Raw genomic sequence first — 27,451 nt, 5'->3', positions numbered from 1 at the left:
TGCTCCTCATGGAATGCCGTCCAAACTTCTCTAAAAGATAGCGGGATTCGTCGACATGGCACGACTGATTACCTAATCTGGTCAAATGCACAGGTTCCAGCTCGCGTGAAAGACATCGACCTTGACCTCATCTCTTCAAGGGCGCAGCAAGCCAACTCTTTTTTTCCTTCGTCCTTCTGGAAATCAGGATGCCCCCGCAGGACGATCTTCTTTGCATGGCTGGTATACAACAACAAGAACCTATCATGGGACAACCTGAGGAAAAGAAATTGGCACGACCCAAGCATGTGCTCGATGTGCGAATCCGACGAAGAATCAAATCTTCACATGTTCGTCCAATGCCGGTCCTCACAACATATCTGGTATGATCTGGCAATTACCTTTGATTTTCCTCATATTGTTTTTGACTCTATCCATGCAGCTTTCGCCTGGTGGTGCAATCAACAGAAGCCAAAGTGTTTTCTCATCATCATCATGATATGGTGCGCTTGGAATTGGAGGAACCACAAAATCTTCCGTGATTCCAAAGTTCCCTATTCTAACATCCTCCATCGCTTCATTGCTATATATGATTCAATTTAAATTTAGCTGGCTGTACTGATACATCTATATAGTTTTGCTTTTTGAAATTTGGTGATGCTGCCTCTTAAATAGGCACATCGCATTTATATTCCCTGAATTATGCTTTATATATGATAGCATATGTCTCATGTCAGCTTGTTTTTTGGAGAATCTTTGGACCATCTGCCAAGTTTCTTCTCAAACATCTTGGATCGTGGCTTCACATGCCACCTTTATGTATCTCATGGAGGCTTTTATATTATCTTAATATAAATGATATACTGCTTTTTTTCTCTGAAAAAAACTCAACCACACTTGTGCTTAAATATAACTTAGTTTTACAAAAATCTTTGCCAAATTTTCTCAAAATATAGCCGGAATTCCGAAGACTTTCAAAACAGACAGCATGCATGAAAATATCATAAGATATATCAATATTTAGTACTATAAACTTTAAATTATTAAAAATATAAAATTTTAAAATTCCTTTTTTGGGGGAAATATATCTCACTCGGCTTTAAAAAAAGTGAAAGACATTACATGTGTCATGGCAAATTAACATCTCCGAAATAAGTAAATATGAGAAAAAGGCGCAAATGAATGGTTTAGAACATTGCGTCGCTTTTGAACAGCCCATTTCGCTATATTCCAAGAGGGCAGGCAGCATGTGAAGAATGGGATGAAGGGACCTTCTCTTTTCCCAGGAAGGGATAATCATAGGGTACTTTTCTATATGTTGTCGCTAATCGCGGGTGGTTTCCCCTGTTTCTCACTCTTGAGACAAGAAGACCGTAGATTTGGGCTTTTGCTTGCCTCTTCTATAGTGTAGTGGTATGTACTCTATCTTCTTTCCCCCGACTAACTATATACCAACACACCGCACCACAGGTGAAGATTACCCGCTATACCAACACACAGCACCACAGGTGAAGAAAAAGGTGGAAGAGGTTAATGGAATGCAGGTGGAGTCTATTTTGTAAATAAAAGAATTCTAGCGAATTGACTAGTAATTGAAGGTTAATTGGATCGATCACTCGGAAGGCAGGTTTGGATTGGATTCATGACAATCACAATTGCGCATGGTGCAAGCACAGGCTGCTGATGAATATGCTTCCTTTCAGTGATAAAAGGATGGAGGGTTTGAGAGAATTCGAGACAAATTAAGATCCGATCGGTCGATCGTTGTGATCTGCCTTTCTTTAGGGCTTCAAATAGGGAGAGCTGGGGGCGAATCAGTCGAGGGGCGGAGGCAGCACAGCGGTTAAGTGGCAGGGTTGGTGGTTCCTCCGCCCGAATGCGACGCGAACCCGCTACCTTCAGTTACTTCCACACATGGATTTCGTGAGTAGACACGCATCTTCATCGTCCCATGATCAACCGTCGTCTTCTTCTGGCGATGTTCCGGCGGAGGAGTTGGATTACCTTGCGCGTTACCTGGTGACGAAACACTCTTGGCGAGGGCGTTATAAAAGGATTCTATGCATTTCGCAGGTGTGCATTGTCACTCTCGATCCTGCGACCTTAAATGTTACAAATTCCTATGACGTGCTCAACGATTTCGAGGGAGCTGCACCCTTCTTTGGCCGAGACGACAATGCTAATGAGTTTACGATCAGTGTCCGGACCGACGGCCGCGGCAAGTTCAAGCCTATGAAATTTTCCTCCAGGTTAGTTGCTCCTCAATTGCGATAATCATTCATTTATTAAGACAATGAGCTTTACTTCCTTCCATGCCTGAAAATATAAAGCAATTGAATGAATGGATGTATTGTTCATTGGTGCCCATTTGCTTTTAGTGATTTGTACTAGGATTAATAACCATTTCGCAGCTTTCATTTCATTCCATTATAGGTTTCTTCGGCATGGTTTCCACCAGCCATACACTTATGACAACTGACCACATATAGTTTCATTTAAAATAATTGTTGGAATCGAATGGCAAAAATCAACCATATATCATAGAGGAACATTTTTAAAAGTATTGTAAGATACTAAGACAGTTGGATATAGTATTTCAGTTCTAGAGAATTATAATATGTGAAAGGGGTTATTTGCTTCACACTATAGTTTACAGAGTAGACATAAAATTCTCAAGGTATGCGAAGATTCAGTTCCCTCTTCACTAGTGTACTTTGCATCAAATGCCAATTGACCTTGGATTTTAAAAACTGTAAACGAAAATATTTTGAAATGCTTTCTAATATACCCCTATTGTTTTGCAGAGTACTTTTTTTAATTTTTTTATCTAGTGACATATCAAAAGTCTATTTAAAAGCATAAATTGAAGTTCGAATTCCAATACCTTCACTGTTGTTCAATACCTTTCATTGTTGAGAAAGGGACGATGTCTTTGAGAATTCTCTTATAAACAAAACTTCTCTGGAAGGAATCCTTGAACATAAATAAATCAAATGTCATGAAAAAGTGAAAGGGCACAAGATTAATGCGGGTTGAATGCTAAACTTGTTGAAATTCAAGGGTCTACTGTTTTCAACAAATGCTAGTAGTTTCTATGAATTTTAAAGGTTGAGAGTTTCTATTGGAATCAACGAGGAAATATTATTCCGACCTTGATGGATGGATGTGTTGGAATTGTGACAACAATTAAGTCAAAACTATATTGTGAAAACTAAAATTTACTTAAAGTAAATATTTGTTGGTTTGTATAATGGGTGGCAGTTCATGTAACACATGTTACAGTGCCAAATTAGACACATCCTATGTAGCATGAGAGGGAGAATATGGTTGTAAGGCTGTTTGTAATCTTATTTCTTGAACAATAAAAATACCGATACCTTGCCATGTGGATATTTCCTTTACACATTGTTGTTAGGATTTTATCAGGTAAATATTTGTCTTGTTTGAGTGTTTCACTATCATTTTTGTGTTATTTTTCTCTGCAATTAATATTTTATTCAAGCTCATAATTACCAACAAGTGGTATCGGAGCCAAGTGGAAAGGGGGCTGAGTTTTGTCCAGTGATTTGGAAACCCGCGTGTAGAGGAAGAGTGGGCTGATTGCATTTATTGAGCACCAAGATGACAGTTTATTACAAATTCATGTAGAGAAGGAATATTGCATCTATTGAGATTGTGCGGGCCATACTACCACAAAGGATTTGAAAAAAGATTGTTTAATAATTTTTTGGCTTGTTGGTTGTGAGTTTGCCGCAAATGTTTTTTGATAAAGACCACATCTGCAGAACACATTTACTCTTTTTAGTGAAGGTCATGTATTGAGCCTTGAATGCATCTATCAAGGAAGGGCGAAGTATTGGCCATGTATTGGGCCGTTTTTGCCATGTATTTTTCCGTGAATGCATTCATCAAGGAAGGGCTAAGTCTGTATAGTGTTAAGGAGGCTCGTTGGGACCCATTTTCATCCTGCATGCAGAGGTGTGCCTATAGACCACGTTGAAGGAGTCTAGCTTGTCGTGGTTACTCATGTTGAATGTTGCGGAGGTTGGTTTGTGTTGGTGTATGACTTATTAGAGGCAAAGATTTGGTTCGTGTTGGTGCACGATTTAGTGGAGGTTGTGGAGTCGCTTTTTTGGAGATAACATACACATGCACATATCTTTTGATTTTGTGGAGGTTTGCCCAATTTTTGGTAGAGCTCGAGTTTGGAGGAAGGCATGGAGTTTGGTTTTTTGGTGAAGAGAGTTAATAGTGAAGATAACAAATGCAAAGTTCAAGGTGGAGACATTCAATGGAAAGTATAACTTTGAATTATGGAAGCTCAAGATGCAAGATTTTTTGGTGTAGCAAGGAGTGCATAAGGCATTGGATGGCAAGAGGAAGAAACTTGCGAGTACGACTAATGAGGGATGGGAAGATTTGGATAGAAGAGCTCTCAACACCATTTGGTTATGTTTGGTAGATGATGTTCTTTTCAATATTGTTGGAGAGGAAACAATAGTAGCCTTGTGGAGCAAAATGGGGAGCCTTTATGATGAAATCCTTGACACACTAAATCTACTTGAAGAGGCAACTATATAGCCTACGAATGATAGAAGTTACCAAAATGCTAATCATTAAAATGTATTTAGTATTCTTATATGCCAATTAACTAGTATGGATGTAAAAGTTGATGAGCAAGATAAGGCAGTTAACATTGTTGTGTTAGTTCCCTGAATCTTGGGAAGTCTTGGTCACTTTTATTAGCTTTAGAACAATTGGTACTCTTGACTATGATTTTGTTGTGGGAGCATTGTTGTCTCAGGAGGCATGGAGGAAATCTAGTTTAGAACTCCACATTAGAAGCAATGGTGGCTAGGAGTTGATCCAAGGAAAATTGGGAGAAGTCGAGAGAAGGGTAAACTAAAATGTTGGTACTGTAATAAATTAAAGCATTTGAAGAAAGATTGTTGGAAGAGGTAGAAACCTAAGGAAGACTCCAAAAAGGAAGCAAATATGGTTGAATCAGGTTCAAGTATCGTTGATGAAGTTTCATCTATTTGTAATGTCCCATAATACTATGGAGAATGGTTATTAGATTTTGGTGCTTCACATCACATGTGTCCACATAGAAGTTGGCTTTTATCTTATCAAGCTGTTGATGGTGGTATTATTCTTATGGAAAATAACGTTTCTTGTAAGATTGTTGGGGTTGGAAGCATTAAGATAAAAATGTTTGATGGTATTATGAGGACGATGACAGAGGTAAGAGTTCTTTGAGCAAACCTGTGGGGTTGCCATGGGCTCACCCCTTTCCCCTGTCGTTGCTAACCTTTTTATGGAAGATTTTGAGTCCAAGGCTCTTAACTCATTCCGTCTCTTGCCCAAGCTATGGAAAAGGTATGTGGATGACACCAATGTTATCTGGTCTCACGGCCAAGAGGAATTAGATCTCTTCTTCGATCATCTCAACAATCAATCCTCGGCCATAAAGTTCACTAAAGAGCAGGAAGTTGATGGGTGCCTCCCTTTCCTTGATATTCTTATTTCTAAGAATAGTGATGGCTCCCTCTCCCACCAAGTTTTTCGAAAGAAAACGCATATGGAGCAATATATTCATGCTAGTTCCCACCATTTCCCTGCTCAGAAGATGGGAGTTCTCAATACCCTTGCTACCAGGGCCCTAAGGATCTCAGATAATAAGAGTTTTGAGAAAGAAAAATCCCATCTCCTTGATGTCTTTGTCGAGAATGGTTATAGTAGACACATGGGACAGAAGGCTTTCCTAAAAGCTACCAAGAATTCTCTTGCTAAAAGGGAGTCGAAGGAGCAGATTCCAGGTGTGCATCTTCTGTTTGTTCAGGGGACTACTGATAAGATTGCAAGGATTCACAAGATTCATAGTGTCCCTGTAACCTTTAGGCCCCTTAACACCATTCAGATGTCCCTCAGATCAACAAAGGGCCCTATCGACCCTAAAGATATGAAAGGGATATATATGATCCCTTGTTCTTGTGGGACCCCCTATATTGGTGAGATGGGTCGCTCCATCAGTCAAAGGATCAGTGAACACGTTGCTGACCTTAAGCATAGGAGATCAAAGTCTTTAGCTTTAGTTGAGCATGCAGAGAAAACCAATCATCACGTTTGTATTGAGGAGGCTAGTGTCATAGCTAGAGTTTCACAGTTCCATCATCGGAAATTCAGGGAAGCTCTTGAGATTGAAAAGAGGCCGTGCAATCTCAATAGAGAGGATGCCTGGAAGGTCAGTAGATGTTGGGTCCCAACTCTCTCTTCCTAGTTGCTTTCTTCCATTCCGCCCGTCCTCCTCCCCTCCCCTTGTTTCTTGTCTCTTCTTTTTATAAATTAATTAATTTTTTTTTCTTCATGTATTTATTTTATTGATTTATTTTCAATATTATTATTGTTATTATTTTTTTTCCATGTATTTATTTTATTGATTTATTTTATTTTCAGTATTATTTATTTTTTTTTTTTTTTTTTTTTTTTTAAGCTGTGGTTCACGGTCACTGAGTGGCCGCTACATCCACGGGAAAATATCGGGGCAGATCCACCCGAAGGGATCTGCCCGTCGGCCAATCTTAACAGGCCTAACCCCGAGGGCGTCGAGGAGATTTGACCCCGTGACCTCCCAAACTAGGAAAGTGCTTTAGCAACGGGAACTCGACCATTTGAGCTATCCCTTGGGGCTCATTTTTAACTATTTATTTATTCATGCATTTATTTTATTTATTTATTGATTGATTTATTTTATTTTCAATATTATTTTACTTATTTTATTTGTATTTATTTATTTTTATTTTTATTTTTAATTATTTATTTATTTTCTTATTTTTTTTAATCATATGTTTTATTCCAATACTTATATGATAACTCTATAAATAGTTAATGATACTTTTTATTTTTATTTCCTTGTATTTATTAGTTAATCCCCCTTTAACTAACTATTATATTATTAACCAATGATATTAAATTAATTATATTTTCTTTAAATTAACAACCATTTAAATTTAATTATTTATATTTTTATTTAGAGGCTAGTCCCTTATTAATTTTGATTATTTATTTAAGGTCCCCTGTCCAATTTGGCCGTTGGCCTAGTTAGCCGTTGGAGGCTCTGCTCAAAGCTATTTAACATGCAAAGCTGCATCTGACTCTTCAACTTGTCTTGACGATGAACCACACTAGTTGGTTCGAAACGCGTCGACAAATGATAGATCTTGTGATTTACACCGAAAAATTTCTCGTAAACCTGATATGGATCACAGAAGCCTCAATTCAACAGAGGTAAGACGTGCATAAATTAAAAAATAATTAAATCTCTTTGGGGGTTTTGGATTCTAGAGATTATGAATTTCTAGGTCGAAGTGGAGCTTTGAAGGTGTCCAAGAGCACTTTGGTGGTTATGATGGATACAAAGATTGGAAGCCTTTACAAGCTAGAAGGGAGTACTCAAATAAATGAAGCAACTGTGGTATTTGAGGAGGCAAATGAATCTACTCATTTATGGCATTAGCGATTGTTGAAAAGTGTAACTAGGTCTGGTCTTCATAATGACATGTGTAATTATGATTTTATGTAATTGATGTAAAGAAGAAAAATATAATTATTTTTGTAATACTTGAATCATGGGTCTCATGATTAAGGAATTTAATTTTTAGATAAAGCTTCCATTGTGAGCTATTTGGTTTGGTCATCAAGTCATAAAGTTCATAGAGTCAATGTCAAAGTTTGAAGACCCATTTTGGGCATGTAATCCATTGTAAAAGAAAATTTATTAGCCCTCCAAGACCTTGTCACAAGCTCCTCTTCATGTGGGCATCGGCTCTAGTTCAAGTCGGCTTATTATGGATGCACAAACCACTATAAATAGGGCAACTCGGCCTCATTTGAAAGGTAAAAATTCGGTCAAGGTCTAAAGTAAGAAGAAGTGCGAGAATCTCACAAGAGGAGCCTCCATCCAAGCGAAGAAGAAGGGACTAGAAGCCGAGTCAATTTTGGATTTGTTTTAGGGCTATTTACTGTCACACATGCGAAGAAGAGAAGCATCATCTGCTACAGGAGAAGTGGAGGATATTGCACTCATCTCAGGTAACTGAGTTAGGGGAGAAGACAAGTCAAGAAGGAAGCCGAATTGAAGAAAAGGGAGTCTACATCTAAAACGAAGGAAACAAGGGCACAAACTAGGAGGTGACACTTCCCATGTGCTGCAACTAGGGCTTTTGAAAGAGGTCGAGAATTGTATGAGGCTGAAATAGGAAGAATAGTCGAGAAAGAAAGGAAAGTCAGTTGTTTGACCTTTGATTGACTCAAGGAAAGAAAGGTCCAGCTAAGAAGCCTCGTGACTTGGTCTTGGAGAGGTGAGTAGGTCAAGGGTCTTGGTCTTAGTATTCGTCAATTGAAGCCTCTATAAGAAGAATTCGTTTGGGTTTTCATCTCAAGTTGGAGAGGTTTTGTCCCTGGCTGATCACCTACATTCTGTGTCTCCTGTCTCTTTATTGTTTATGCATTGGTAGCTATTTGATGAAGAAGAACATAATAATAATCTAAGTAAAATGAAGATCCTAATCTAAAGAAGTAAAAAACATTCATAAGCATTTATCATTAATATAGAAATCACCTAATCTTGATGCCTTAGATTTCTCAACAACCACACCGTCATAGCAACAAGAAAGGGCTATAGATGCTAATAAATTGCAAATTACTTCCAAAGTTAAAATCTTTGAATTTGAATTTTTGCAAACATTGTATTTTTGGAAAGTAATGTAGGTAGAAGTTTAGAGCAGAAAGTCACACTAGTAAGTCTAGGAAGTATGGATTATATTCGTTCATATGTTTGGGGGCCATCCCCTATAGTTTCTTTTGGAGGATTGTCATATTTTGTAATAAGTATAAATGATTTCTCTAAAAAGGTGTGGGTCTATGTCCTAAAACGAATATATTTAATATATTTAAACAATTTAGAGCTATGGTAGAAAAGAGAACTAGCAGGAGAATCAAATGGTTAAGAATAGATAATGGAGGTGAGTTCACATCTTTAAAATTTAAAAAGTATTACAAAGAAGCTGAAGGCACAAAACTATAGTATACACCCATAGTGAAACGACCTGGCAAAACACATGAACATGACTCTTCTAGAAAGAGCAAGGAGCATGCTCAACAATGCCAATTTGCAACGAGTTGTGGGCAGAAACAATCACTATCGCTTGTTATCTAGTAAATCAATCACGATCAATTGCAAGATTGTGAAATTTTTGAAGAAGTATGGACATGTCATTCTTATGATTACTCAAATTTAATTTTTGTCGTTGTTGTGAAGGTTATGCTCTTACTCTTAAAAACTAATGTTTTAAGTTAGACCCTAGATCAAAGAAGTATGTCTTTTTTGGTTATGATGATGTAATTAAGGGATACAGATTGTGAGATCCCATTGCCCACAAAATCATCATTAGCAGAGATGTAGTTCGATGAATTCTCCCCTCAAAAAATCAAACATTGTAGAAGTTGATTTGAAATAGGAAGAAGAAGAAGAAGAAGAAGGACTTTTAACGTCCATGAGGCTAAAGATAGCCTATGGGACAGATTGCTTCACCATTTGATTTCTGCATTCAACCCTCTTCCTGTGTAACGTGATAATGAGAGCTCCCAATTTCTCAATAGTCCCCTCGTTGAATAAATTATCCCAAAAGCTAGCTGTCAGGATATTTACATAATTGTCCTTGCTATCTTTGAAGGCGTCGCCTATGGGACAGAGTGCTTCGCCATTTGATTTCTGCATTCATCCCTTTTCCTATGCAACGTGACAATGAGAGCTCCCAATTTCTCAATAGTCCCCTCGTTGAATAAATTATCCCAAAAGCTAGCTGTCAGGATATTTATATAATTGTCCTTGCTATCTTTGAAGGCCTCACATTCCATAATGAAATGCTTTTCTATTTCCACTTTTCTGGTAGTGCAAAAAATACACTCTTTCTCCCCAAACTTCTTTTGGTCTTTTCCAATGCCTCGTTTCACAACGAAGTTGATGAGAGTTAATCTTTTTAAATATCTTATGAGTCACACCATAGCAATTGCTTCAATAGGAGTAGCCCCCACTTTACTTAGCAAGATATCATAGGAAACTGAACTTTTGATTTTGAATTTGTGTTTTTGAATTTTCTCAATTTGCTTCCACTGTAAGTCAGGTGTACTGCTAGCCCACAATTCACATTCATAAAGAACCATTGGAATCACTAAAAGCCCAAAAAGAGTTTGAGTTGTCTTCCAATCCCATAACTTTGCGTCTTTGCACCTATTTTGAAAAGCATAGAATGCTTTCCAACCTCCCAAAGTTCTTTTCTTTTTGCAACCTTCCCAACTTAGATTTCTATTGAAGTCAATTCTGAGGTATTTGTAATCTGCAACTTCTTCAAGAGTGCTGCCTTCAAAGTAAAACTTATGTTAGCTATGTTTTCTTTTGTTAGAGAAAACCACCACTTTCGTCTTGCTAATATTGACTTGCATCCCCACCCTTCTACAAAAATGCACAAGGGAAAGCAAGTGCTCTTGCAAGCCAAGAGCAAACTTAGCAATCAAAATAAGTTCATCTACGTACAAAAGAAGCCTTTTAACAAACTTGCATAAATGGACACCATCACCACCTTGTGAGTTTATCCACTCTTCAAGTTTGTCAACATATAAACAAAAAAGGACAGGGGACAATGGACACCTTTGCTTGACCTCGATATCACGCCTAAAACTTTCGGAGATGCCATTTGAAGTTCCGATTTTGACTTTCACCTCTTTATACAGCCTAGAACAACTGCTCTAAGATGCCTAGGAACCCTAAGGAATAAATACCACTAAATCAATAAATTCAATTGGAGACTTAACCATCTATAGAAGCAAGAAGAAGTTTCCAATGATAAAGAAGTTGTGGATGCAAAAGATATTCAGGAAAATGTGGAAACGGAAATACCACAACCAACACTGAGAAGATCTACACAAATCTTCCTAATTAGTATATTGATTTTGTCTGATCTATTGCTTTTATTACTAATGATGGGGAACCTTGTTATCAGGAAGCAATATATGATTTTGATAATGCTAAATGGAAGATGGCAGTGAAAGAAGAGATGGATGCCTTGGAGAAAAACAAAACTTGGGACTTCCAAAAGATAGAAAATTTGTTGGGTGTAAGTGTGTCTACAAATTGAAGAAGCATGTTGATGGTAAAGTCGAAAGATATAATGCTAAACTAGTAGCAAAGTAGTATTCTCTGATGGAAGGTATTGATTTCCATGAGATCTTTTCATTAGTTGTTAAGCTTGTTTATGTTCATATTGTATTAGCACTAGTTGCTTTACTTGATCAAGAGTTAAGAGTAGTTAGATGTTAAAGAATATCTAAACATGGAGATTTGGATGAGGAAATATACATCGATTAGTTTGGAGGATTTGTTCAACATTGCTAAAGAAGGTTTGTTTGTAAGCTAAAGAAGTCACTAAATGGCTTGGAGCAGTCCCCTAGTGTTAATTTTAGGTATGTTCTATCCTGATAGCAAATTTACTTCAATTTTCCATATTAGCTCAATATTAATTCCAGATTAGCAATCAAATTTAGCATGATGGTAAAATGCAGATAGAACATAAACATAAATCGCAGAAGACAAGCCAAGACAAGAGGACATAAGATGTGGCGCCATCCAGGGACAAACCCCAATGTGGGGAAGCCCTTGATCAATCCTTCTTATATGTTCTTCAATAGTTCAATAGAGAGAGATATAGTACATATACATCAAAAGTCAACATTTTGACTTATCTAAATAAGAGCAGAGATCTTCTCTAAGAAGATGGCACATGAGGCAGCTGATCTGAACACAGGTGATTCCATCACGTTGCTGTATCTATCACTGTGCTACACCATGTTGCACCATAATACCATGCCCATCATCACTTCGCTGCATCATGCTGCACCATCACTAAGCTGTACCTCATCATGTTGTACCCAACATGCTGCTCTTCATCATCAAGTTGCACTACTCATCATGCTGCATTATGCATCTTACTGCACTATGCATCATTGTGTTGCACCACTGTCACTGTGCACTATGCTGCACCATTCATACTGCTGTACCCATCATTGTGCACTATGCTACACCATTCCATCATTGCGCACTATGTTGCACCATTCATACTGTTGTACCCATCATTGTGTACTATGTTGCACCATTCCATCATTGTGCACTTTGTTGCACCATCATACTGTTGTCCCCATCATTGTGCAATATGCTGCACTACTTACTGCTGTCTCTAACACCGTGCTGCATCTAAACATGTTGCTCCAAGCACCTTATTGCACCATGCTGTTGCAGCCATCACATCATGCTGCACCCCTTTGGGGTATTCAACACTCCATGTTAACCCAACACGTGGCTCCCAGAGGGTGCTTTGAATCTGATCCAAATTTGGTCAATATCCTTGACCCAACGCACCTCTAACAGTGCTCCAAATCTGCTTGTCACTTTGCTGTTCCTAACTGTTCTGGTTAGGGCACTTGGGCATACTGCCGCAACCCTAAACTCCTCTCAATAGTCCTCGAACAACCCTCCAAAAACTGTGGACTAGGCAAGGAGAGATGCTCCTCCTCCACGCTGAAGATAAGGGCTCAAGACAACCCTAAAATTTGCCCATGCTAGCTTTTCTGTAGTGGTATGGCATGTGGCCTGCCATACAACACTACTGCTGCTCACGACACCCTCCAACAATGGTAGAACCCATCCGTTAGCCTTTAAACAGGCTACCATTCAGCTCCTTAGGCCTCGGCCTAGCACAACAAGCATTAGGGCTTCCTACAACAGACTTCGGACCTTGCTCAACCCTTGAAACAGTCCTTCAAACCACGTTGCCCTAGCCTCCCTTGCTGTGGCCTCAAAACAGAGATCTCCCTTCCTCCATGAGCTGTCCTCAAGGTATGCATTGCACCAAAATGGATTTATAGCGTATTATCCTCCTCCACGCTGAAGATAAGGGTTCAAGACAACCCTCAAATCTGCCCACACTAGCTTTTGTAGTGGTATGGCATGTGGCCTACCATACAACACCACTGCTGCTCACAACACCCTCCAACAATGGTACAAACCATCCGTTAGCCTTTAAACAAGCTATCATTCAGCGCCTAAGGCCTCGGCCTAGCGCAACAAGCTTCACAACTTCCTACAACAGACTTTAGACCTTGTTCAACCCTTGAAACAGTCCTTCAACCCATGCTTCCCTAGCCTCCCTTGCTATGGCCTCAAAACAGAGATCTCCCTTCCTCCACGAGTTGTCCTCAAGGTATGCGTTGCACCAAAATGGATTTACAGCGTTCTAGTCCCTTGCTGAACTGTGTCCAAAGTCCCTTGTAGAATTAGGGCATGGCAGAGCTCTTCTTAGGACAATGTATCCTCTTGAGGACTTTCCCTCCCACTAAAACCCAAAACAGTGGAGAGAAGATATCACAAGAGGTGAGTGTCAAATGACTTTCAAGGCACCTCTATTTATACTAAAACGTGGAGGACAATTGGGGGGTTATTTGGTTGCTGTTCGACCTTGACGAATTGTCCCATAACACAAATAAATTCATATCTCCATGAATACATGTCAGAATCAGATGATCTTTAGATCAATCCTACACCTCTCCACGAGAGGAATTGAATAAAAATATCAGCTACCATAAATAAGATGACCCACATGGAGTTTGGCCCTAGTTGCATTTTAACACTCCCTCTTAACTAGGAAGAACTCCATCTGCTGATCCATCTGCCAAACTGTACTATCTCTGCCATCAGTGCCCTGCACTGCTCTGCTGAACTATGAAGAAGAAGAAGTGATCAAGAATGTATCATACCATCCTCTACTGACCTGAAGTCAGTTCCAGATAAAAGAGAGTGCCCAATAGCACTCTTACTGACCCGAAGTCAGTCCGAATGAAGAGAGTGTGTCATACCACTCTTACTGATCCCAGACCAGTTCCAAAAGAGAGTGAGTTACATCACTCTTATTGATCCCATATCAGTTCCATAAGAGTGAGTTACATCACTCTTACTGACCCAAAGTCAATTCCAATTGATCCCAGATCAATGTCATCTTAGTATAGGGAGTACGGTAGTAACACGATGTGTCCATCGGTACTACTATGGTCCCTATCCTCATTTCCCTGCTCATTGGTCAGATCAGAGGTACTTCCCATGTGTCCTAGATTGCATGGGTAGGATGTCTCAGTAGGAGAAGGATGAACCACTCATCCTGCCTACATGTCGCCAGGGGTATCCTAGGGGAATGCTGAACCACTCACCCTGTACACAACAAATCACTAGGGGATGGTTGAACCACTCGCCCTATGACTGTGTCTCAGTAGGAGAAGGATGAATAACTCATCCTGCCTACATAGCAGACCACTAAGGGAAGGCTAAACCACTCACCCTATGGTTGCTCATCACTCCAAGATGTACCCCCAAGCCCCCGGAGCTCCCAGAGCTCAATGCCCATATCATACAAGACTCTTAGGAGATAGTCTCTCCATGACTCCTAGTCGTTCTCAGAAAGTCACAAATTTGACCTTTCCCAGGGGCTTCGATAGAATGTCGGCGACCTGCACATCAGTCCTAATGTGATGGAGCCTTCTTGCTCATTGATGTACCACATCCTAGATAAAGTGGTCCCTGATGTTTATATGCTTGGAGCGATCATAGAACACTGGATTCCTCAACAATTGAATCTCCCTCTGGTTGTCACAGAAGTTCACGATGGTATCCAACATGTGTCCAAACAACTCACTGAAGAGCTTCCACAACCAGACAACTTCACAGGAGGCTATACTCACAGATATGTATCTGGCCTCATTGGTGCTCAAAGCAACCGACTTTTGCTTCCTTCTCATCCAGGATACCGAAGCAGAACCCAAAGAGAACCAACACTTAGAAGTGCTCTTGCGATCCTCCACACTCCCTGCCTAATCAACATCAAAATAATCATGCAGCTTCACATTTCCGGCAGTGTATCTCAATCCATGAGAGATTGTGCCCCGAAGATATCTCGGAAGATTCTTGGCACCAATCTAGTGAGGCTCATCCATATATGAGCTCAGCATGCTAATTGCAAAACATAAATCTGGACGGGAGTTCACCAAGAACATCTATGCTAGAATGAGTTTATGAAACTCAGAGGCATTTCCCAAATCAGGTTCGGCATTACTACCACATAACTTTTGAAAGTTAAGCTCCATTGAGGTTGTCACGGGCTTGCAATTTACCATTCCAAATTTGGAATCCAACTCCCTCTTACTTTTGCAAATGAGAGGGTCTGCACCTATCAGAAAGAGGTCATCCTCATAAGGTGCCAATATGAGAGGTCTATCATCCACAACCTCCAAGCAATGGTTTGGATCAACTTCACTCCTAGTGAATCTCAACTTCATCAGACAACTATCAATCCTCCATATCAAGCCCGGGGTGTTTGCTCTAGACATAGAGAGCTTTCTTCCACCTGCATACTTGAGATTCCCAATCATGAATCTCAACCCTTAGGTTATTCCCATTGAGGTCTTGCTACATGAGGGGAATGGTCCCCTTGTAAGATTTTTCTTTCGGTAATCTCGGACATGTACTTCATGCTCTTCTTGAATTCAGGTATCCCTGCACATTTGACTACATCGGTTGGACCCCATAATAAGCAGACTTCGTGCTATAGAAGAGATGTGTCAACTGACATGGTCCCTAATGGACTTCCTGCAACTTGATACAAATTGCCAACCCTGAACTCAAGAATAAAAGCATCTTTGAAAAATTCCTTTTTCAAACATGTACTTTTCCATCGATGAATGCCACCTTGAAACCTTTGGCTTCCATTGTCGGAATGGACACTAGGTTTTTTGAGATCAGGTACATAAATAACTTCTTGCAAATGAATGTGTTACCCTCATTCAATTGAGGGGTAACATTCCCTACACCCTTTCCGGATAGGTGGCATTGACTCCAGTATAATCCCCACGATTGTTTCCATCTCTACCAAATTAGAGAGAGCTTCCTTCTTTCGATGAAGTGCCTTGAAGCACTATTATCAATAAGCCAAATTCCAAAGAGTCTGGAGGAGAAGTAGTGGAGAGGGCCATATAAGATAATACTTCTTTAGCTTATCAGAAACAACATTTGATTCTTCATACCTGGAGTTCCTTGCTTTCTTTGAAGAGTTGTCCATTTCCTTGATGACCTGCATTACCTGTCATTCCTCCGATCATTGAAGATGTCCCAAGAATGATTGTTATCATCATCAAGTGATGTGTCCCTACCATTCAGACACTCCTTCGCATAATGGCCGAACTTATTGCAAGCAAGGCATTTGCCTTTCCTTCCACCCTTAGATCCAGACTTCCCATTGAAGTGATCTTTAGATAGGCCATCATATGCTTCCGTTGTGCCACTCAGATAATATTCTTTGCTTCGACTTCATCCTTGGTGAATTTGAAGAGGGATGAGGAACCACTTGAGCCTTTTTGTCCTTTCCAACTGTCTTCGGTGATTGCTCTTTCACTCTTGCTTGGGCTTTGTCTTCACCTCAGCTCCGATACCATGTTAATTTTAGGTATGTTCTATGCTGATAGCAAATTTACTTCAATTTTCCATATTAGCTCAATATCAATTCCAGATTAGCAATCACATTTAGCATGATAGTAAAATGCAAATAGAACATAAACATAAATCGCAGAAGACAAGAGGACACAAGATGTGGCGCCAGCCAGGGACAAACGCCAATGTGGGGAAACTCTTGATCAATTCTTCTTATATGTTCTTCAATAGTTCAGCAGAGAGATAGTACATATACATCAAAAGTCAACATTTTGACTTATCTAAATAAGAGCATAGATCTTCTCTAAGAAGATGGCACATGAGGCAGCTGATCTGAACACAAGTGATTCCATCACGTTGCTGTATCTTCACTGTGCTGCACCATTATACCATGTCCATCATCACTTTGCTGCATCTTGATGCACATCACTGAGCTGTACCTCATCATGCTGCTCTTCATCATCAAGTTGTGCACTATTCATCATGCTGCACTATTCATCATATTTCACTATGCGTCACTGTGTTGCACCACTGTCATTGTGCACTATGCTGCACCATTCATACTGCTGTACCCATCATTGTGCACTATGCTACACCATTCCATCATTGTGCACTGTGTTGCTCCATTCATACTGTTGTACCCATCATTGTGCACTATGCTGCCCCATTCCATCACTGTGCACTATGCTGCACCATAATACTACTGTACCCATCATTGTGCAGTATGCGGCACTACTTACTGCTGTCTCTAACACCATGCTGCATCCAATTGTTGCATCTAAACATGTTGCTCCAAGCACCTTACTGTACCATGCCGCTGCAATATACAATGCTGCTGCATCCATCACATCATGCTGCACCCTTTTGGGGTATTCAACACTCCATGTTAACCCAACACGTGGATCCCACAAGTTGCTCCGAATCTGGTCAATATCCTTGACCCAACGCACCTCTAACACTGCTCCAAATCTGCTTGTCACTGTGCTGTTCCTGATTGTTTTGGTTAGGGCACTTGGGCATACTTCTGCAACCCTAAACTCCTCCCAACAGTCCTTGAACAACCCTCCAAAAATTGCGGACTAGGCAAGGAGAGATGCTCCTCCTCCACGCTGAAGATAAGGGCTCAAGACAACCCTCAAATTTGCCCACGCTAGCTTTTCTGTAGTGGTATGGCGTGTGGCCTACCATACAACAATATTGCTGCTCACGACACCCTCCAACAATGGTACAACCCATCCGTTAGCCTTTAAACAAGCTAACATTCAGCGCCTAAGGCCTCGGCCTAGCACAACAAGCATCACAACTTCCTACAACAGACTTCGGACCTTGTTCAACCCTTGAAACAGTCCTTCAACCCACGTTGCTCTAGCCTCCCTTGTTGTGGCCTCAAAACAAAGATCTCCCTTCCTCCACGAGCTGTCCTCAAGGTATGCGTTGCACCAAAATGGATTTACAGCGTTCTAGTCCCTTGCTAAACTGCGTCCAAGTCCCTGGTAGAATTAGGGCTTGGCAGACCTCTTCTTAGGACAGCGTATCCTCTCGAGGATTTTCCCTTTCACTAAACCCAAAACAATGGAGAGAAGATATCACAAGAGGTGAGTGCCAAATGACTTTCAAGGCACCTCTATTTTTACTAAAATGTGGAGGACAAGTGGGGGGTAATTTGGTTGCTAGCCGACCTTGACGAATTGTCCCATAACACAAATCAATTCATATCTCCATGAATACATGTTGGAATTAGATGATCTTTAGATCAATCCTACACCTCTCGACTAGAGGAATCCAACAAAAAATATCAGCTGCCATAAATAAGATGACCCACATGGAGTTTGGCCCTTGTTGCCAATTTAACACCTAGACAATGGCACATGTAGTTTGATTCCTTTATGGTGAGCCAAAATTATACTAGAAGTGAGCATGACTACTGTATTGTTAATTTATCTTGGTGTTATAAATTAACAATATGCTTATTGCAAGCAAAATCATGTATGAGATTAACATGTTAAAGGCTCAATTGGCTAGGACATTTGATATGAAGGATCTAGGACCAACAAAACAAATCTTGGGCATATAATACATAGAGACAAGAAAAATGATAAGCTCAAGTTATCACAATAGAAGAATGTGGAGAAAATACTTGTGAAATTTAGTGTGAATAATGTGAAACATGTAAATAATCCCTTAGCTTTCCATTTTAGGCTTCCTTCAAGTTGATGCCCTAATAGTGAAGAATAAAAGGATTATATGTCTCATGTATCATATGCAATGGTATGTACTAGGCTAGATATTTCACATGCAGTTGTTGTTGTCAATAGATACATGGAAAATCCAAGAAGAGATCATTGGAAAGTAGTGAAATGGGGGCTTTGGTATCTTAGACCCAAGTGATTATTGCATCACCTATGGTTGTAGACTGTAGCGATACTATCTATGTTAATGTTGATTGACATTTTGTAGATGTTTTGGACAAGAGGAGATCTACTTTAGGTTGTGTCTTTACTCTTGCAGGAGGATCTATTAGTTGGAGGTCAAAGCCTCAAGAAACAATTGCTTTATCCACTATTGAGGTAGAATATATTGCTGTCTCACATGCATGCAAGGAGGCAATTTGGTTGAAGGGGCTTTTGGGTGAGTTTGGAAGGACGCAGAGCAGTGTGGATGTCTTCTGTGACAATCAAAGCGCTATTCATTTGGCTACCAATCCAACTTATCATTGAGCTGAGGGGCTCATTCTACAACCCAGTATGGGGGGATGTGTAAATATGTTTGTGCTCAATGTGGAGTTGACACTTCTCCCTCTTAAAATAAAAATATAAAAATAAAATACACTTTAGATAGAAAAATAATGTCGGAAAAAAAATTTGAATATGCTATTCATATAAAATAATTAGAAGTAAAAAAATGTCCGAGTAAGATCTTTTAAAAAATAGTTCAACATGGGATATAAATAAACTATTTAAAGATATATGTTAACTAATCGATATCAACTTAAGATATATTATATATATATATATATATATATATAGAAAAAAATGTTAAAAGAAAATATTTTAATGTTGTATACAATAAAATATTCAATGTGTGTTATCAATAAAATATTTTAATATGAACTAATATTGATGTATACTTAAAAATATATTAATAATAAAAAACCCATATTAATTTGTACTGATAAAATGCCTAGATGTACATGTCATGCAAAATATTTTAATCTCAACTATGTATATATTATATATTGTTCTAAAAAAATTATGTATATATCATGAAAAAAAATATTTTATGGTTAAAACGTTTGAAGTGGTCACAATATTTTATATCTTACAATTTGGTCTTCTATATACTCTATATGGCATTCAAAAATACAATTTAAACAATGAAAAATCACACATTGTATTTTGCACGCTAAAGAAGTTTGCACGTGCTCGACTCATGGTAGATCTTGTGCTTTAAGATGGATTTGTGCTGGTTCTATAGTGAAACATGAGCGGATGTGTAAGTATGTCCATGCTCAACGTGGAGTTGACATGTGTCCTTCTTAAAATAAAAGTAAAATACAATCTAAACAGAGAAATAATGTCGGCTATAATAATTTTTTTTGAATACGCTACGCATGTAAAGTAATTTCATGTAAACTAATTAGAAGTAAAAAAAATGTCTGAGTAAGATCTTTTAAAAAATATTCAACATGGGATTTAAATAAACCATTTAAAGATATATGTTCACTAATTTATGTCGATATCAACTTCATATGTATTTGTATCTAGAAAAAAATTTGTTAAAAGAAAATATTTTAATGTTGTATACAATAAAATGTGATGTGGGTTATCAATAAAATATTTTAATATGAATTGATATTGATGTATACTTAAAAATATATTAATAATAAAAAAACCATATTAATTTGTAATTTTGTACTGATAAAATGCTTAGATGTACATGTTATGTAAATATTTTAATCTCAACTATGTATATATTATATATTGTTTAAAAAAATTATGTATATATCATGAAAAAAATAAGTTTTTATGGTTAAAACGTTTGAAGTGGTCTCAATATTTTATATTTTACAATTTGGTCTTCTATATACTTTATATAGCATTCAAAAATACAATTTAAACAATGAAAAATTACACATTGTATTTTGCACTCTAAAGAAGTTTGCATGTGAAGAAACTGGATCCCTCTCGACTTATGTTAGATTCCTGCTTAAGATGGATCTATGTTGGTAGTAAGACTAAGCATATTGATACAGAATGCCTTTTTTAAGACAAGTTGATGGAGGTGGAGTAGATCTTCAGATCATTGTTTTAAAAACTGGCTGAACTGATTTAGAATCGACCGAGCTAGACCCTTGCCCGGGTCTGCTCGATACAAAAACTGGTTCATAGGCCGGTCTGTTACCGAATCGGTTAAGCCGGTCATCGAATTGGCCCGTTTGGTAATAGACTGGCCGACTTGGTCAAGTCTGACTTAAACTAGCCAAGCTAGTCAAACTCGGTCAACAACAGAATTTGGAGGGAAAGCAAACTCCAAACTTGGGTTATTTTTTGGTTTTAGGTTTTTTGCTTGTCCATCTAACCTTTCCAAAGCCTATAAAAGGTACCCAACCCCCTAATTGTGCCTGCTAGTGCTACTACTTCTACAATTGTAGTTGGAGATCGTGATGAGGAGGAGTAGCCATGGGTTTCCCTGTCTGACTTTGATTCAGAGTTTGAGTCAGATGATGTTGGCTTCTCTAGCAGTAGCCAGTAGTGACTAGTGACTAGTGATGTTTTACTTTTGTTGTAGAGGCCATTTAGAGCCTCCTTGGTTATGTGTTTTTGTTTTGATCTCCATATCATGTATGTATTGGACAGTGCACTGGGTGCCATTTTGATATAACAGATATATTCATGAGCCTACTTTGGTCATATGTTGTCTTCTCTCTATATTCTAATGTTGTGTTTGGAAACATGAATGAAAATATTTAAAATTATGTTTTTTCATAAAAAAATAAATATTTAATGTATTTTTTACAACGATCGAGTTGATACCGAGTTGGAGTCGGAGTCGACCCTCGGCTGATTCCGAACTCGAGTCGGAGTTCTAAAACATTGCTTAAGTTAGACCATCCTCAATAAAATTGTACAAATATGTTTACAAAACCAGTACTGTTGAAGAGGCTGCGATGGTGTTTAGCTTCACTTGGCTTATAGAAGCAATGATGAATGGACTTGGGCAAGGTATCAGGTAAAGTGTTGTTAAGGTGGAGATTGTTGGAATCGTGACAACAATTAAGAACAAAATTATATTGTAAAAACCAAAAGTTACTTCAAGTAGATATTTTGCAGTTTGTATGATATTTCAAAATGCAATTGTGTTCATTATGCTGGACATTGAGTTGATATGTCATTTTCAATGATATACACACACAGAGCCAATATATATGAGTGTGTGTATGTTTATTCAATCTATAACTTGTGGCATACCTGTTATCTTTTAAGTGTATGGTTATTGCTATTTATGTGCTTTTATCATGTTTGGTGGATCTGCTGTTGGTGTTTCCTGTGCAATACACTAAAATGTGGGAGGGTTTCTCCAGCCATTCCGGAAACTCCTTCCTCTCTGCCCTCCATCACTCCTCCCCAGAAGTTAGCCTAACATAGCCTATAATTATCTTTTCAACTTTTAGAACTGGTTTCCGTAGTGAATCTGTGGAGTTGTTGCCATGGACTTAACACTCTGCAAATATTTTATTCTGCAGGTTATTTAAGTTATGTCCGTGGTATTGCTAGAAAACAGATTGTGATAGTTGTGTACTATTGTGTCCTAATGCTGGCTTCTGCCACATATTTTGTATTGGCTATTGATTTGTGCTGCTACAAATTTGGCACATGCTCTGATATAGTGGGCAAGTTTTGTGACGTAAAGAAACAATTCAGTTAATGGATTTGCTTATAATACAAATTACTTTGGGGCTGTTTGCCCCTCATTGCAATTCTTGTGTGCATTGCATGTCTAACTGAAAATTATCACTAGAAATGTTCTCAGCCATATCTATTCACTTTCATATACCCTGGCTTAAGACAAAAGATTAGGATGTCCTTTACAGCACATTTATATGTAAATGGTGTATGTTTCTTGGATAGGTACCGGGCAAGCATTTTGACTGAGTTACATAGATTAAGGTGGAACAAAACTGTTGGACATGCACCAAGTACTGTGGTTGTAGCCGAATTCTCAGTACTACATCTTCGTCGAAGGACTTCTGATTGGATGCCATTTGTGAGTTAATTGAATTGTGCATTCCTCTTGCCAAGCCTTGTTCATTTTTCCTTTTAATGTAAATAGGTTGTCTTACATGATTATCAAAGCAAGTCAACATTTTCTTGTCTGTTTAGTCCTATTTATTTGCATTCTTAGAAAAATTTTCGTCTTAGTTTACCATATACATTTCATTTTAGGATAATGAAAAATGCATATAATCTGTATTGCTTCTTTCTATATTTGAACAGAAGTCAGTGCCATATATTTGATGCACTTGGTCCTTAAATTGAAAATCAATATGCCATTTTGATTTTTGTAGTGTAATATATTGCTTTATAATTATCTCATCTTGAAACAATCACAAGCTTTTTGTTTTGGTAATGTTTGTTTCTAGTTTAGTGCAATTTCTGTTTTGATGTTTACTGCAATCATTGGTTGGTTATCCATTGAACCTATTACTACAACAGCGGGGTTGAAGTGTCTCTTTGAAATTATACTAAACATGAGGGCACTGAATAGTGTCTATGGATACATGCTATTAAGGCTTCAAGAATAATCATTCAAAAGTGTGCCAATCCAAAAGTACTGACTCTAAATATAGATAAAAAGTATGCAGATGTTTTTTAGTATAAATATATATCATAAAATTTAGAAACTGTAATGTTCCTAATGGAAAATCAACCGTGATAAACAAAGCATACAGATGTGCATGCAACATGAAATTAAATTTCCAGAAATACACCAGAAACTGCGCCAATCTGACATTTTATTTTAAATCAGTAGGGGATACACATAAGTATGAAATGAGTGCACCTGGGCTTGCCCAAGGCAAGCTAAACGAGTCCCAGGTGGAGAAGATGAATGCCCAGATGCTGGAAAGTCAATCCCCTCTGAGTTCTACGCTGGCCCTGGCAAAACAGCACTGCTGGCTGATGTAGAACTGCTGTTTGACCCCCTTCTTTTGCTCAGAAAATTCTGGGAAATTAACCCCAGTCTCCTCTCAAATAACCCATCAAAACCCAGAAAGGGTTTGGCCTGATTCAGACCTTCAAATTTTGCCCCAATTTCCACTTGCTCCTCCAATAGCTGGGAAATTCGTCCCACCTTTAGATCTTCCATCACAACCTTTGCAAAATGATGGGAAATGCTAGCAAAAATCCGCACCGGAATCCCCCACAAATCCTAACTCTATCCAGCCTCAATTGTGCCTCTCCTCAACTCCCACGTGTGGCCCAGAATTAGCTTCTGAGCAGACCCACACAATCCCAGTCTATCCAGCCCCAATTGTGCCTCTTCTCGACTCCCACGTGTGGCCCAGAATTAGCTTCTGCGCAGACCCACGCAATCCCTGGAAAGGTGATGCTGCCACAGCAAAAAATCCACTGAATTGTGCCCAACCAACACTCCAATTCTTCAGCAATTTGTAGTCCAATTCTCTCCCTGAAAGACCGGCAAGATGCTGCCCCACAACTGTCTCTCCAAGGCATAGAAAATTTTAGGGGCGAATGTTCGCCCTTTGGCGAAATTAAGGGGTTTTAAATTTTTAGTGGGCGAATAATTTGTATCATAGTACATTTTTACAAATCACCTCAAATAGCCCACCTTATTTTAAGGGAGAGGGTAAAAAAGGTAAATTTAGCCTTGAAATTAGGAGTTACAACCTTCCATTCGCCCATTTTCAAGAATAGGTTTTATTTAAGTGAATCCATTCGCCCATTTTCAAGAATAGGTTTTATTTAAGTGAATCCTATGGGCCAAAGTCCCAAATACCATATTTATAAAAGAGGTATGGTAAATTAATAAAAATATAAATAAATGAGAGGTATGGTAAATAAATAAAACATTTTTTATATTTACTCCATAAGTCACCTTATATACATGCAAGGGTGTAAACAAATAAAAATATAAGTAAAGTGGAGGTATGGTAAATAAATAAAACGTCTTTTTATACTTACTCAAAAGGTATGGTAAATAAATAAAAATATAAATAAACTAGATGCATGGTAAATAAATAAAACCTCTTTTTATATTTAGTCCATAACCCTCGTTCTATTTATGAAGGCTCAAGAAAGAGGTTTTATTTAAGTGAATCTTATGGGCCAAACACCATATTTGTAAAAGACGTATGGTAAATTAATAAAAATATAAATAAACGAGAGGTATGGTAAACAAATAAAACATTTTTTTATATTTACTCCATAAGTCACCTTATATTAAGAACACTCAAAAAATGCGTTATATTTAGGTGAAACCTATGGGCGAAATACTATGGGACAAATACCATGGACTAGATTGTTATTAATACCATGCAAAAAAACATTATTAACCCTAATATTAGTATTAATAAAAATAAAAATGGCACATGGTATTGACCCATGGTATTCACCTGGAATGTAGCCTATTTAAATGGGGGAATTAAACCACCATAGATCCATCTTTACTCTGGATGTACTAACCCCCGAGAGGTATCAAATATCGTGATATGCAAACTAGCATAGAGTGAAAAAATATTTGATCTGATCAAGAGTAAAAATGGATGTTGTAATTTAATGTATGTTAAACATTTTAACTTGGTTAAAATAAAAAATAAAATAAAAGTCAACTATTAATTTTATTAATTTTTATAAATTATTAATAGTAATTTTTAAGCTCCAGGTTTATGATAACCCATGGTATTGACCCATGGTAATACCATGGTATTCATGTGAGCATAGAATATTTAAAGGAGAAATTCTATCATTTTAGATCCATCTTAATTCTGGGTCTACCAAGTGCTTAGAGGGATAAATAGATTTCATCCCCCTAAGAGTGGTAGATGTGGAGTTAAGATGGATATAGGTTGGTTTTTATGATAATGAAGATATTAAATAGACTTAGGAAATTATATTGTAAAAACATCTTAAGGTGAATGGTTAAAGCATAGACATTGGACAAGTATATTTGTATACTTCTGTTTTAAACTGAAACAAATCCAGGGCTAAAAGGAATGGATTGATTCCACTAGTCATCCTTCTATAACTTTCCAACATATGCTGGAGTAAACAGATGTAGGAATTATTTTCAAAGAATGAAAATTTACATAAGCTTCTCTCATGCACGGATTACCCGAACAATGACCCTCCATGCGCTTTAAATAGAACTCATGGACCAATCGGGTGTCAAGCCATGGATCAAGTGTCGATAATACCGAAGAGAGAGTGAACCGTTGGATCACTACATATCGTGACCGTCGGATTGTAAGTTACAAAATGTACAACGGTAAAGAAACACACTTTACCTAACTCTATACCTAACTCTATACTAGACCAAGTTGAACTTAACTATTTCCTATGTGTCGGAATATCTTAACATCCCCCCTTAAGAACAACTTGGGATATGATTGAAGGATTTACAAATATGACACAATAGGAGAAGGAAGGAGGCACTAGAGCCTATCCCCCCTTAGTGACAACTTCCTGAACTCCAAGCATATATCGAAGTTTAGTGAACTTCGCCTCTGTGAGAGCCTTTGTGAAGATGTCTGCAACCTGATCATCAGTTGAACAATATTGCACTTCAAGAACATGGTCATGAATGAGCTTTCTGATGAAGTGCATGTGTAGTTCAATGTGTTTGCTGCGCTGATGCTGGACTGGATCTTTGCATAGATGAATGGCACTTTGATTATCACACCAAAGTGTGGTTGGATGCTGCTGCTCAAAGCCAAACTCTGATAGGATCTGACGAAGCCACAAGGCTTCCTTACTAGCTTCCACGACACCACGATACTCTGCTTCTGCTGACGAAAGAGAAATGGTAGCCTGTTTCTTACAAGTCCATGTAATAGGTCCTGAACCAAGAGTGAAGACATAACTGGCAGTAGACTTCTGATCATCAGGGTCACCAGCGCAATCAGAATCAGTGAAACCAACTAATAGAGGAGCTGCTTTGGCACTGTAATGAATCCCAAACTGTACTGTACCTCGAACACAACGAAGTATTCTTTTGGCTGCTTTCCAATGACTTTCACGGGGGTTTTGCATAAAACGAGCAACAAGGCCAACAGCAAAGGAAAGGTCAGGACGAGTATGGGTTAAATACAAGAGTTTTCCTACAAGTTGACGGTATAAGGTAGCATCAACTTCAGGAGAAGTACAAGAGACTGAAAGTTTGACTCCAGACTGAAAGGGAGAAGGGGTTGGCTTACAGTCTTCCATGTGAAAATGACGAAGAATATCACAAGCATACTTGGACTGGGAAAGGGAAATACCCTCCTTGGATTGCAAGACTTGAAGACCGAGAAAATAGTGTAAGTGTCCTAATTCTGTCATTTCAAATTTCTTTTTAAGGCTGGACTTCACATGGTTTATAAGGTTGGGATCACAACCAGTAAGAATAAGATCATCAACATAAAGAACAAGGATGATAAGAGAGTTGCCCACTTTCTTGGTGTAGACAGTATTGTCAGAATAACACCTAGAAAAGCCAGATTCTAAAAGAAAGCTATCCATTTTGGCATGCCAAGCCCGAGGAGCTTGCTTGAGACCATAAAGGGATTTCTTAAGTCGACATACAAGGCTGGAGTCTGTTTGGATGAAGCCAATGGGTTGTTCCATATAGATTTCTTCATGCAAGTCCCCATGCAAGAAGGCAGATTTAACATCC

The 27,451-nt window shown here is 38.4% G+C and overlaps 1 protein-coding gene across 1 annotated transcript in view; it reads left to right on the top strand.

Annotated features, from left to right (window-relative positions):
* The first annotated feature begins 1,228 nt into the window (after positions 1 to 1,228).
* Positions 1,229 to 27,451, top strand: part of GRV2 (DNAJ heat shock N-terminal domain-containing protein) — a 466,773-nt gene continuing 440,550 nt past the window's right edge. The window contains exons 1-2 of the mRNA XM_089425195.1: positions 1,229 to 2,228; positions 22,690 to 22,825. Of these exons, the coding sequence (XP_089281321.1) occupies positions 1,894 to 2,228; positions 22,690 to 22,825 (471 nt within the window). The 5' untranslated portion in view covers positions 1,229 to 1,893. The remainder of the gene's footprint in view (positions 2,229 to 22,689; positions 22,826 to 27,451) is intronic.

Source organism: Pinus tabuliformis, chromosome 6 (genome assembly GCF_031772625.1).
Source record: "Pinus tabuliformis cultivar Carrire ecotype Pingquan chromosome 6, CPIR1, whole genome shotgun sequence".
Taxonomy (NCBI): Eukaryota; Viridiplantae; Streptophyta; class Pinopsida; order Pinales; family Pinaceae; genus Pinus; species Pinus tabuliformis.
This window is presented reverse-complemented; position numbering and strand designations above follow the sequence as displayed.